General features: G+C 42.7%; 1 protein-coding gene across 2 annotated transcripts in view; it reads left to right on the forward strand.

The window, feature by feature from the left end:
• The window catches only part of LOC117453004 (3',5'-cyclic-AMP phosphodiesterase 4C-like), a 35748-nt gene extending 25471 nt beyond the window's left edge, over positions 1 to 10277 (forward strand). The window contains exons 11-17 of one of the 2 annotated variants that reach the window (XM_071203617.1): positions 2075 to 2173; positions 2771 to 2935; positions 3350 to 3449; positions 3751 to 3905; positions 5234 to 5362; positions 6589 to 6771; positions 8929 to 10277. In XM_071203617.1, the coding sequence (XP_071059718.1) occupies positions 2075 to 2173; positions 2771 to 2935; positions 3350 to 3449; positions 3751 to 3905; positions 5234 to 5362; positions 6589 to 6771; positions 8929 to 9954 (1857 nt within the window). In that variant the 3' untranslated portion in view covers positions 9955 to 10277. The remainder of the gene's footprint in view (positions 1 to 2074; positions 2174 to 2770; positions 2936 to 3349; positions 3450 to 3750; positions 3906 to 5233; positions 5363 to 6588; positions 6772 to 8928) is intronic. The other variant, XM_071203619.1, reaches the window with a different exon arrangement.
• Positions 10278 to 14011: the final 3734 nt, after the last annotated feature.

Genomic DNA, 14011 nt, shown 5'->3' on the forward strand with positions numbered 1-14011 from the left:
CTCTCTGACTCCTTCTCTCTGTCTCCTTCTCTCTGACTCCTTCTCTCTGACTCCTTCTCTCTGTCTCCTTCTCTCTGACTCCTTCTCTGTGACTCCTTCTTTCTGTCTCCTTCTCTCTGTCTCCTTCTCTCTGACTCCTTCTCTGTGACTCCTTCTGTCTGTCTCCTTCTCTCTGACTCCTTCTCTCTGTCTCCTTCTCTCTGACTCCTTCTCTCTGACTCCTTCTTTCTGTCTCCTTCTCTCTGACTCACTCCAAAACAAGCTGCACACATCAATCCCTGCTCAGAGTTGGACTGTAAACACAGACGATATACGATACGATACAAATATCAAGACACAATACATGAACAACATTACATTACACGTCACTTGTTAGACGCTTTTTATCCAAAGCGACTTACATACTCGATACTGTGGACAATCCCCACAGGAGCACTTTGGGGTGAAGTGTCTCAGGGACACAACGACATGCTGACTGCAGTGGGGTTTGAATATAGATCCGAACACCAACGCATAACCCACTGCCCCACACGCCTCCCAACAACAAAAACAAAACATTTCACATCACAATCACTGAGAGAAAACAAAAGACCCTTTAGGGTGCATTTGATCTGTAGTGTGAGGATTGACTGGTGCACAAAGGATGCTTCAGTCTGACTTTATGTTCTGGTTCGCACACAACACTAACATTTAATATGATATCTTCTTTCATGACTTCAGGGCTCTGTAGATTTGAGTTTGCTCTTGTTTTATTTCAATATTGTCTTGTTTGTCCCTTCCATTAGTGTTGAGGAAGTGTGTGTGCTGCACTTCTATTCTGTTGGCGATTTACTGCTGAGGCTCTTTTAACATCAAGACTAAAGAGGGAGGTTTCCTGTGTGACATGAACTCCATACACAATGTGGTACCACTTAACAATAAGACTACCCCTCTAAAGGGTTTACGAATAGTTTGTAATTCATTTATTAATTAGGTTGTGAACACTTCATAAATCCTTAATAAGCTTTTATAAGACATGAGATAAACAGGGCAACTGTTGCTTGCCAAATAATGAGCACACATGTATCTGTACTGCTAAGCCTTATATTGGCTACCTAGCTTACTTCGTCTCCTTCATCAGCCAGCATCCTTGGTATCTGTTGCTCACTGAGTTCTCGCTAAGTAGCCAATATGAGGCTTAGTCATCTTGCCAAATAGTGTGCCTGTGTTGATGTATGAAAACAATGAACTGGTTTATAAATGGTTCTTAATGATTAATAAAGTGATTACAACCTAATTCATAACCTATTTATAAACCCTTTATGAATCCTTTATAAGGGTTGTCTTATTGTAAAGTGGTACCCAAAAGGTAATATATTTTTATTTTAAACCGTATTCAATGAGATGTCAGTGGAGGAGAAACCCAAACTGAAAAAAACACACACAGACAGACATAGCGCAGACAAGGCACACTTGTAAATGCCACACGTCGATACAATATCCTACAACCCTTACACACTTTAACTACTTATCAATATAACACCAAATGAAGGCAACTACATTATAAGATTGATAGTAAAGAGTGAGAGGGGGTTGAGGAGTAGGGTTAGGGTAGATACAGGGCCGCCCCTCCCTGCAGGCCGATCATGCAGACTGCGTGGGGCCTCACCTTGCGGAGGGTGCCTCAACTGAAAATGCGGCGCACTTATGTGCTTATGCAGCGCAATTAGTGTGGCGCGGTACGGTGTCGCCGAGGCTCCACTAGCACCCCCCCCCGTCGACGCTTGCGAAACAGAGGGCTTATAACTTGTTTTTTTGTTTTTTTATTTATTTATTGTACAGGCTACTGACACAAAACATGGACATTACAATAACAAAAAGAGACATTCCTATCTCAGACAAAAAAAAGGGCATATAACTTTGCGTGGGGCCTCATGTTGGCCAGGCACGGCCCTGGGTAGATATGTAGGGTTTACTAATCTAAAGTGTTCCATTTATTTGCATAATTATATAGAAAGGGTTACTTAGTTACGACCCTTTCAAAAGTACTGAAAAATGCCCCTGTTAAAATATGTATTTATTTCTGTTTGATCAGGAGTTGGAGGATCTGGATAAGTGGAGTTTTAACGTCTTCAGTTTAGCAGAGTTCTCCAACAACAGACCCCTCAGCTGCATCATGTACACCATCTTCCAGGTGTGTTTCTGTCGGACCGCTCTCGCCTGAAGTGCTTTTCTGTTTTTTAATATACAGTACATAGTAGATACTTACTTTTACAAGAGGGCCTACAATTAGCAAATCACTTTTGTTAAAACATAATTAAATTGAACTGAGAAATCTTTGATATTATCATTTGAGAGTTTTAAATGCAAATGTTGCACTTCAACAGTTGTTCATTTATTGGCATTTGATGTACTTTATAGGATATCATATACGCATCCTATTTTTTTACATAGGTGGTTATAACCTTTTTAAGGATTTCCTTTATGTGAACGGCTTATTTCTGAATTTACTTTATATTTGAACTATGATTATTTTCATTATTTTACCTTTATTTTGCACTTACCTCGTGAAGCCTGGTGCTCCATATGTGCTATACATACTGTATTTTGTTGAACTTGTATTGTGTAAATCTTAATGCAGGACACAATTGTCCTATGTATAATTGTGTGTGTGTGTGTGTGTGTGTGTGTGTGTGTGTGTGTGTGTGTGTGTGTGTGTGTGTGTGTGTGTGTGTGTGTGTGTGTGTGTGTGTGTGTGTGTGTGTGTGTGTGTGTGTGTGTGTGTGTGTAGGAGCGAGAGCTGTTGAAGACGTTTCGTATCCCCGTCGACACGTTTGTCACTTATGTTATGACTCTGGAGGACCATTACCATGGAAACATACCGTACCACAACAGCCTCCACGCTGCAGATGTCACTCAGTCCACACACGTCCTCCTGTCCACACCTGCTCTAGATGTCGGTACACACACACACACACACACACACACACACACACACACACACACACACACACACACACACACACACACACACACACACACACACACACACACACACACACACACACAGACACACACACACACACACACACACACACACACACACACACACACACACACACACACACACACACACACACACACACACACACACACACACACACACACACACACACACACACACACACGTGACACATAGATGTATAGATTGTATCTAAATACAATTGATTAAAAGTCAAATAAAGACAAACGAACACACACTAACACACGCTGTTAGTTCTGTTGAAGTTTAAATGCCGTTCTTTGGATAAAAACTTAAAAAAGTGGATGAACATATCTAAGTTTCTGTGATCTTCATCTGTTCTCTCAGGCCGTCTTCACTGATCTGGAGATCCTGGCCGCTCTGTTCGCTGCAGCGATCCACGACGTCGACCATCCCGGAGTCTCCAATCAGTTCCTCATCAACACCAGTGAGCACACACACACACACACACACACACACACACACACACACACACACACACACACACACACACACACACACACACACACACACACACACACACACACACACACACACACACACGGGAAATGTACATTGTAACAGCAGAAAAGAGCCAAAGACAGCTTAATGTTACCTTGGAAGCATGCATACAAAAAAATGAAAGATACAAAAAAAACATTATATTAAAAAAAGTTACGCAATTTACGGTCTAAATATTTGCACAAACGACTTCCTTTTTAACGTCTTCCTTGGTCCCTCCTCCTCAGACTCGGAGCTGGCCCTCATGTATAACGACGAGTCGGTTCTGGAGAACCACCACCTGGCCGTGGGCTTCAAGCTGCTGCACCAGGAGCACTGCGACATCTTCCAGAACCTGAACAAGAGGCAGCGGCAGAGCCTCCGCAAGCTCGTCATCGACCTGGTCAGACACACACTAAAAAACTTACATTGTGTACATTACTACTTTTTATTTAATTTTTGTTGTCATTTATTATATATGTTGCATTGTTGGAGGAGCTCAGGTCAGAAGAATGTCATTGCCATTTCTGCACTGTAGCTTTGTGCAGATGACAATAAAACATTTGAATCTTGTAAAGAACTTTCCATTATCTGACCCTGGCTTTGTAGATTCGGTTTTCTGAGGGCTGCCATTGCTGAGAATCTTATATTTTATAATTTGATCGTTTCAGATTTATTAGACATTATGTCATTATATTTTTTAGAGTTGCTGTTTTGGATTCTTTCTGGCCATATTATTTTAGATGTAGAAACCCATCTGTTTCGATTGTACCTTGTAAAGAAAAAGCACTTTAAAGAGTTAGCTTAGGCCTTGTAGCTAATTCACCATCACTTACTGTGGAAGGAGTTTCTTGAAGTGAATATATCTGCACTTTCCTTGTTGTTCGGAGTTTCAATGTTTTATGTTTTTTGTACTTCTGGTAAGTCGCTTTGGATAAAACCATCATCCAAATGTAATGTAGACGTTACAAGTTCATTTTGTTCAGTTCTGATCTTTTTGAAAAATGTTCAATCTGTTTAATGCAGTGTTTCTCAAACTTTTTCAAACCAAGGACCACTTAACCAATAAAAAAACACTCGCGGACCACCTAACTCCACAAATATCCAAAATCACATCGTTTTTCTAGAACAGATTACAAATCGCCTGAAATGGTACAAACAATCGGCAACATGTGTGATGAAGGTGTTGCGCTGGGCTATATCATGCAATTGAAAGTGAAACTTAAGCTCACTCCATTGCGGAGATATTCCCGCGAGGGTGCGGAAAACATACATTTATTTATTTATTTCAAATGTGAAATTTTACCAACATACTCGCGGACCACTAGGGGGCGCTCACGGACCAACAGTGGTCCGCGGACCACACTTTGAGAAGCACTGGTTTAATGCTAGTTTGTCCATAACTTGTTGTGTCTGCATTACTTACACTTAGCACTCTTAGAAACACTTTCTTAGTTCACACATGCAACACAAAGTTGATATGATAATATGTAATCAGAATGTAATCATTTGTTTTCATGTTGCTCTTTGTCTAGTAATAATTTTTTTTTTCTTTACATTTATTATTATTATAGCGCATTATAGTAGCAACTGAACTACTTAACTTCGTCTCTGATTTTAATCTCACTCATCTTTGTTTTTACTGTTTTGTTGGACAGATATGTTAAAGATTTTAGGTTACATCTTTGTGCTTCCTGTCTTCTGGTTGTGTCTTCCTGTCTCCGTGTTTAGGTGTTGGCCACAGATATGTCCAAACACATGACGCTGCTGGCTGACCTGAAGACGATGGTGGAGACGAAGAAGGTGACGAGCTCCGGTGTGCTGCTGCTGGATCATTACAACGAGCGGATACAGGTAACGGTCTGTACTCACACACACACCACAGACTCTCATGCATGATGTTGTCTACTTTACTGTGTGTACTGCAGGGGTAACAGAATACATTGAATGGTATTGAATAACTAATACTACGTTGCAAACACACACACATTACAAAACGGGGGGGATCGGGCTTTCTGTGCAGCTGATCCTCACCTGTGGAAGTCCCTCCCAGACCACCTGAGGACTCCACAGACCACTCCTTTAAAGGGGACATATCAAAGCAAAATGCACTTTGTGATATCTTTTATACATACATATGTGTCCCCGGTGCGTCGGAGAACTCACGCAGCGTCAGAAAATAAAACCCTCTCTCTTTTCCTCCGTACCCAAATCTTTTAAAAACGGGTGTACAACGAGCGGATACAGATTCCATCCGAACTGACGTCAAATCGGCAGCGGACCCACAGAAAGTTGTTATCAGAAACAATGCCTGACGTGTTTTGGATGTAACCTCGTCTTTGTTTACATTAGCAAGCCTGGCTAACACTCAGAGCTAACCTGTACTGGAGAGCACATGTGTTTAAAAAGCAGGAAATAAAAAAAGAACTCACCTTGTGATAAACCCGCAAGAGAAAAAGCATTTGAGCTCCATACTGTTTCAGAAATAATCCTTGATGTGGTTTAGAACAGGATGGCGTTTTATCACAGCAGAATTTAACTTTATCTCCGGAAGAATTCTGATCAGGCATTAGCTCCGCCTCCTCTTCTTTCTTTTTTTCAAGCTAAGGACCCAAGATCTGCGTTTCTCTAACAGGGCTGCAATAGAGGGGTTTGAGCAGTATGAGGCATGGCTACAACGGGTGATCTGTTTGGTATTTTGAAAAAAAAACTTCACAGGCATGTTTTGTATAGGTATGGCCCGACAATATATTTTCAAATATAGCATGATAGGTCCACTTTAAGAAAGGCCTAAAAAAATATATTTAAATTTGATTAAACGTGTGTTTCTTTTGTTCTATGACCCTTGTAGCACTTTGGGATTACTTTTAGCAATGAAAGGTGCTTTACAAATAAAATGTATTATTATTATTAAAACAAGTCTCACGAAATGGTTCAAAAGGTATATCACTTTAACATTGTGTTACGTGGATTAGATGACTTACTCAATTTGTAATAGGTAATTGTATTGGTAAACATTTTAAGAGCAGCCCTCCCAACCGTGTGTGTGAATATATTATTGAATACTATGTTCCGTGTGTGTGCAGGTGCTGAGGAACATGGTGCACTGTGCAGACCTGAGCAACCCCACCAAGGCGCTGCCGCTCTACAGGCAGTGGACCGAGAGGATCATGGAGGAGTTCTTCAGACAGGGAGACAAGGAGAGGGAGAGAGGCATGGAGATCAGCGCCATGTGTGACAAACACACCGCCTCTGTGGAGAAGAGCCAGGTAACGCTTTATCCCTCTTTTCCATACGGGCTAAATGTGTAGCTGTTAAAATAATTAATCCAAATTGATTAAATGGAACCTGTTTTTAAAGCGTGAACTATACTGTTTCAAAAGTGCTGATTCTCTGTCTGTTACTTTAGATATATTTGGTTAAAAATAACACAATGGTGCTCTAGGAGGAGATTCAGGTGATAAGGTGGGGGGGGGTACCTTGGTTGCTGATTGGCTAATGGTTACTCAAGACAACACATCGTTATGACATCACAAAGTGGCCAAAATCTGATCAGCTCATTTTCAGACAGGTTTTTATAGAAATGGATCAAAAAGAGAGAGAATCTTTTTTCCTGAAACTTTCAGAGTCTCTTTCCACAGAGGGGACACATGTTGATGTAGAAGAGACATGAAGAAGAGGGGACACATGTTGATGTAGAAGAGACATGAAGAAGAGGGGACACATGTTGATGTAGAAGAGACATGAAGAAGAGGGGACACATGTTGATGTAGAAGAGACATGAAGAAGAGGGGACACATGTTGATGTAGAAGAGACAAGAAGAAGAGGGGACACATGTTGATGTAGAAGAGACATGAAGAAGAGGGGACACATGTTGATGTAGAAGAGACATGAAGAAGAGGGGACACATGTTGATGTAGAAGAGACATGAAGAAGAGGGGACACATGTTGATGTAGAAGAGACATGGAGAAGAGGGGACACATGTTGATGTAGAAGAGACAAGAAGAAGAGGGGACACATGTTGATGTAGAAGAGACATGGAGAAGAGGGGACACATGTTGATGTAGAAGAGACATGAAGAAGAGGGGACACATGTTGATGTAGAAGAGACATGAAGAAGAGGGGACACATGTTGATGTAGAAGAGACATGAAGAAGAGGGGACACATGTTGATGTAGAAGAGACATGAAGAAGAGGGGACACATGTTGATGTAGAAGAGACATGAAGAAGAGGGGACACATGTTGATGTAGAAGAGACATGAAGAAGAGGGGACACATGTTGATGTAGAAGAGACATGGAGAAGAGGGGACACATGTTGATGTAGAAGAGACATGAAGAAGAGGGGACACATGTTGATGTAGAAGAGACATGAGGAAGAGGGGACACATGTTGATGTAGAAGAGACATGAAGAAGAGGGGACACATGTTGATGAAGAAGAGAGATGGAGAAGAGGGGACACATGTTGATGTAGAAGAGACATGAAGAAGAGGGGACACATGTTGATGTAGAAGAGACATGGAGAAGAGGGGACACATGTTGATGTAGAAGAGACATGAAGAAGAGGGGACACATGTTGATGTAGAAGAGACATGGAGAAGAGGGGACACATGTTGATGTAGAAGAGACATGAAGAAGAGGGGACACATGTTGATGTAGAAGAGACATGAAGAAGAGGGGACACATGTTGATGTAGAAGAGACATGAAGAAGAGGGGAGACATGTTGATGTAGAAGAGACATGAAGAAGAGGGGACACATGTTGATGTAGAAGAGACATGAAGAAGAGGGGAGACATGTTGATGTAGAAGAGACATGAAGAAGAGGGGACACATGTTGATGTAGAAGAGACATGAAGAAGAGGGGACACATGTTGATGAAGAAGAGAGATGGAGAAGAGGGGACACATGTTGATGTAGAAGAGACATGAAGAAGAGGGGACACATGTTGATGAAGAAGAGAGATGGAGAAGAGGGGACACATGTTGATGTAGAAGAGACATGAAGAAGAGGGGACACATGTTGATGTAGAGGAGACATGAAGAAGAGGGGACACATGTTGATGTAGAAGAGACATGAAGAAGAGGGGACACATGTTGATGTTGAAGAGACATGAAGAAGAGGGGACACATGTTGATGTAGAAGAGACATGGAGAAGAGGGGACACATGTTGATGTAGAAGAGACATGGAGAAGAGGGGACACATGTTGATGTAGAAGAGACATGGAGAAGAGGGGACACATGTTGATGTAGAAGAGACATGGAGAAGAGGGGACACATGTTGATGTAGAAGAGACATGGAGAAGAGGGGACACATGTTGATGTAGAAGAGACATGAGGAAGAGGATTTTGCATAATAGGTGACCTTGAAAACAATTTTTTTTTCAAAATGTCTAATCATTTCCTTTATAATTCTTCCCCTCCAGGTGGGTTTCATCGACTACATCGTGCACCCGCTGTGGGAGACGTGGGCGGACCTGGTGCACCCGGACGCTCAGGAGCTGCTGGACACTCTGGAGGAGAACAGGGAGTGGTACCTGAGCACCATGCCCCAGTCCCCCTCTCCCCCCCCGGACCGACACCTGCAGATCGACCGCTTCCAGTTCGAACTCACCCTGGAGGACATGGAGCACAACAACCACAACCACATCCACCTGAGGAGCAACGGGGGCACGGGAGACGCAGAGGAGGAGGAGGAGGAGGAGGAGGAGGAAGGAGCTGAGGAAGAAGACGAGGAGAATCACAACAGCAAACACAACGGGTTACAAAGTGAGGAAGAGGACGAGGAGGATGAGAATGGGGAAGGAGAAGGAGGAGAAGTAGAGGAGGTGAAGGACACTGAAGAGGAGGAGGAGGAATGTGAAGAGGGGGAAGGAGAAGAAGTAGAGTCAAAGGAGGAGGAGGGTGTAGAAGGAGAAGAAGAAGTAGAGGAGGTGAAGGACACTGAGGAGGATGAATGTGAAGAGGAGGAAGGAGAAGAAGTAGAGGCAAAGGAGGAGGAGGGTGTAGAAGGAGAAGGAGAAGCAGTAGAGGAGGTGAAGAACACTGAAGAGGAGGAAGGAGAAGAAGTAGAAGCAAAGGAAGAGGAAGGTGTAGAAGAAGAAGAAGGAGAGGAGGTGAAGGACACTGAAGAGGAGGAAGGAGAAGAAGACGGAGGAGGTGAAGTAAACGATGCAGCTGAGGAGGAGGAGGAAACTCAAGAGGAGGAGGAAGAGGCTGAGCAACATCCCGAAGAAGAACAAGAGGATGGTGCAGAAGATAAGGATGTGAATAACGAGGAGGGAGGAGGCGAGGAAACTTGGGAACATGAAGATATAGATGGAGAACAAGAGGGAGAGGAAGGAGCTGAGGAGGAAGAGGAGGAGGCAGCAGAAACGGAGGACAAAGTGGAGGAGGAGGTTGGAGAAACAGAAGAGGAAGAGGAGGAGAAAGAGGAAGAGGAGGAAAGTTAGTTGCATCTAAAATATGATTTAACGGGGTCAGTGAAAAGTGAGGGATTCAAAATGAAGCTGGAAAGACGGTTAATAGTAAGACTGTCATGAGGAAGAGGAGGAGGAGGAGGAAGAGGAGGAGGAGGAGTTGCACTTCTCTTCTGAGGGCTGAACTGCAGACGCCCTCAACTCATTTCCGCAGACGGACGGAGAGCAGCGTCGGCCTCCCGATCAGCTCGGATTGTTTCAGCGTCTCGATCGTCCGGTCGCGACAGAACGACGTCACGTCTTCTTCTCCGAGTGTCTGTCCATCCATCACTGCCGTAGGGGACACGACGAGGGGATCATAAGACAATACGGGGGGGGGGGGGGGGGGGGGGGGGGGCTGTTTTATCAACCTTTTGTATCAAAAAAAAGAAAACCACGCCCTGAAATGCGTACATGCAAATAAGTGTGTGCCTGTTCTCCAGATATACTACCCATCATCTCTGTCACCGTCTCTTTGTGAGGAAGACACACACACACACACACACACACACACACACACACACACACACACACACACACACACACACACACACACACACACACACACACACACACACGGCGACCAACGACTGTTTTAAAGAATGTCAACTTCCTCAGTTGGTCAGAAAAAATAAGCGTGTGGAAAGTGTCTGTCGTCTTATATATTTAATACAAAAACTGTCCACGTTGTCACGGGAACTGAGAACACCTCTGGGCTCCGGTGTACAAACAGTTCCTCACAGAGCGACCTTGAAGCGACCTTGAAGCAACCTTGAAGCGACCTTGAAGCAACCTTGAAGCGACCTTGCTGGATTTCTGAGTAATACATGGAGCGTTTCGTCCAAGTGGAAACATTTGCAATCCAGTTTCGAAAAAGGCTGACCTGATGTTCGTCGGTTCATGATGTGGGTTCTTGTTTAAAGGGACAGTTCACCCCAAAAAGACAATTGGAACAATGTGTTTCCTCTCACCTGTAGCGCTGTTAACCAGTCTCCATTGTTTCAGTGTGAGTTCTCTGTACACATCTCTGCCTTCTTTTCAATATATTGGAACCAGATGGCACACATTTGACATAAAACAAACAATTAGCAGCACTAACACAAACAGCAAATTATATACAGCAATGTCATTAACAGGGCATGTGCAAAAAGTGACGAGTAATTATTCTGTTTTTTACAATTGCCATACTTATGAAGGTAATCTAACTGTATGTGTATTTGTAGCACACACACACAGGTAGATTTAAAAACGTTTAAATACACTCATAATTGCGACATTGCTGTTAATATATTTCTTGTTTGTCACAGGTAAAGTGTCATGTTTTTTATTTATTGATTTGTTAATTTGTTAATTATTTAATTTAGCATCAAGAGGAAGGTAACAACAGCTGAAACATTACACCTACAAATCAGTAGGTTAAAAATACATAATGATAAATGTGAAGATAAAAGTGTTCGTAGTTGTATTTGAGGGAAGGCAGACATCTTTACGGCCGATATCTCAGATAATAGGCTACTTACATACAAACAATCTAGAAGGACCCGCACTACAGTTGAGAGGAACAACTTGGATTTCGGGCTGAAATGTCGCTTTAAATACAAATAAAAACACCCTCCATTCATCCCTTCATCCCTTCATCCATTCATCCCTTCATCCCTTCATCCCAGACTGTGAGTTTGATTCCCGGGTGAACCGTGCCAAACTAACCACTGAGCGTTTCAGCCTTCCTCCAAACAAGATGGCCGCTCAACCTGAAGCAATGCATTGTGGGACCAGGATAACGACGATGGGTGTGATAGTCTTCCACAAATCACTTTTTTCTTTCTATTGTTTTTTGTAAAAATGGTATTTGGCACTTTATCTAACACCCCTGTTACATATATGTACATAACAAACGTGTATTTTAATCTGCTGATGTCAAATAATAAATATGATAAATGAAATTCCTGCTGCAGGTTCTCCGGAAAACCCTTTATCCTCTGAAAACTAATGGCAAGGATTTATCCACAAAGATAAAAAAGGACTTTTGTTAACGCTTTATGTTCTGGGTCCATGCTTTGGGGTTTACCTGTAGTGTGTGATATTGGTTATTAGTGCATGTAAATGGTCTGCAAAGGCTAAAACCACAACGTTCCTTTCAGAGGAAGTTTCTCTCTTCCGCACGTTTTGATTTGAGTTTGTTTTGCATGTCGCAGCAACGCTCCGGCACGAGTAGCGGTCTCAACGTTTAGGCAGGAGATGAAGAATAAGATGATGCAGAATGATAGTGAGAAACCGAGTTTCAATTTGTTTTGCTTACAGACAGAATTTGTATTTATGACATATGGCAGGGTAAACACTGTAGCACTGGCAGACATAAGGCACACAAGAACATACATATTCACTTTGGCTTTAACGGTCCCCTATTATACTATGTGTCAACAATATTTTACAGGTCTCAAATGTATACTAAACATGTCTCTGAAGTGTTTGGCTCGAAATACCAAACAGATCATTGCAGCATTACCCATAATCCCCTCTGTTTCAGCCCTGTTTCAAAAGTGCTGATTCTGTGTCTGTAGCTTTAAATGCTAATGAGCTGCTGCTGGCCACGCCCCTCTGATACATGATTGGTTTAAAAAACACAATGGTGCTCTAGCAGAAGATTCAGGTGATAAGGGGGGGGGGGGGGGGGGGGTTACCTTGGTTGCTGATTGGCTAATGGTTACACAAGCCAAAACATCGTTATGACATCACAAAGTGGCCCAAATCTGATCAGCTCATTTTCAGACAGGTTCTTATAGAAATGGATCAGGACAAAACGAGGACATCTTTTTTCCTGAAACTTTCAGAATCTCTTTACACAGAGAGGACACATGTTGATGTAGAAGAGACATGAAGAAGAGGGGACACATGTTGATGTAGAGAGACATGAAGAAGAGGGGACACATGTTGATGTAGATGAGACATGAAGAAGAGGGGACACATGTTGATGTAGAAGAGACATGAAGAAGAGGGGACACATGTTGATGTAGAAGAGACATGAAGAAGAGGGGACACATGTTGATGTAGAGAGACATGAAGAAGAGGGGACACATGTTGATGTAGATGAGACATGAAGAAGAGGGGACACATGTTGATGTAGAAGAGACATGAAGAAGAGGGGACACATGTTGATGTAGAGAGACATGAAGAAGAGGGGACACATGTTGATGTAGATGAGACATGAAGAAGAGGGGACACATGTTGATGTAGAAGAGACATGAAGAAGAGAGGACACATGTTGATGTAGAAGAGACATGAAGAAGAGGGGACACATGTTGATGTAGAGAGACATGAAGAAGAGGGGACACATGTTGATGTAGATGAGACATGAAGAAGAGGGGACACATGTTGATGTAGAAGAGACATGAAGAAGAGGGGACACATGTTGATGTAGAGAGACATGAAGAAGAGGGGACACATGTTGATGTAGATGAGACATGAAGAAGAGGGGACACATGTTGATGTAGAAGAGACATGAAGAAGAGAGGACACATGTTGATGTAGAAGAGACATGAAGAAGAGGGGACACGTGTTGATGTAGAAGAGACATGAAGAAGAGGGGACACATGTTGATGTAGAAGAGACATGAAGAAGAGGGGACACATGTTGATGTAGAAGAGACATGAAGAAGAGGGGACACATGTTGATGTAGAAGAGACATGAAGAAGAGGGGACACATGTTGATGTAGAAGAGACGTGAAGAAGAGGGGACACATGTTGATGTAGAAGAGACATGAAGAAGAGGGGACACGTGTTGATGTAGAAGAGACAAGAAGAAGAGGGGACACATGTTGATGTAGAAGAGACATGAAGAAGAGGGGACACATGTTGATGTAGAAGAGACATGAAGAAGAGGGGACACGTGTTGATGTAGAAGAGACATGAAGAAGAGGATTACGCATAATAGGTGACCTTTAAGTCGTTCAGAAATATTCTGACAAACTTTGAGTGCAGCCTGTTTCTAACTTCTGACAGTGATGGGTGATTCAGATTCAACGAATGTGTTCCTCTGGGCTCAAAACACAAC

Source organism: Pseudochaenichthys georgianus, chromosome 1 (genome assembly GCF_902827115.2).
Source record: "Pseudochaenichthys georgianus chromosome 1, fPseGeo1.2, whole genome shotgun sequence".
Lineage (NCBI taxonomy): Eukaryota > Metazoa > Chordata > Actinopteri > Perciformes > Channichthyidae > Pseudochaenichthys > Pseudochaenichthys georgianus.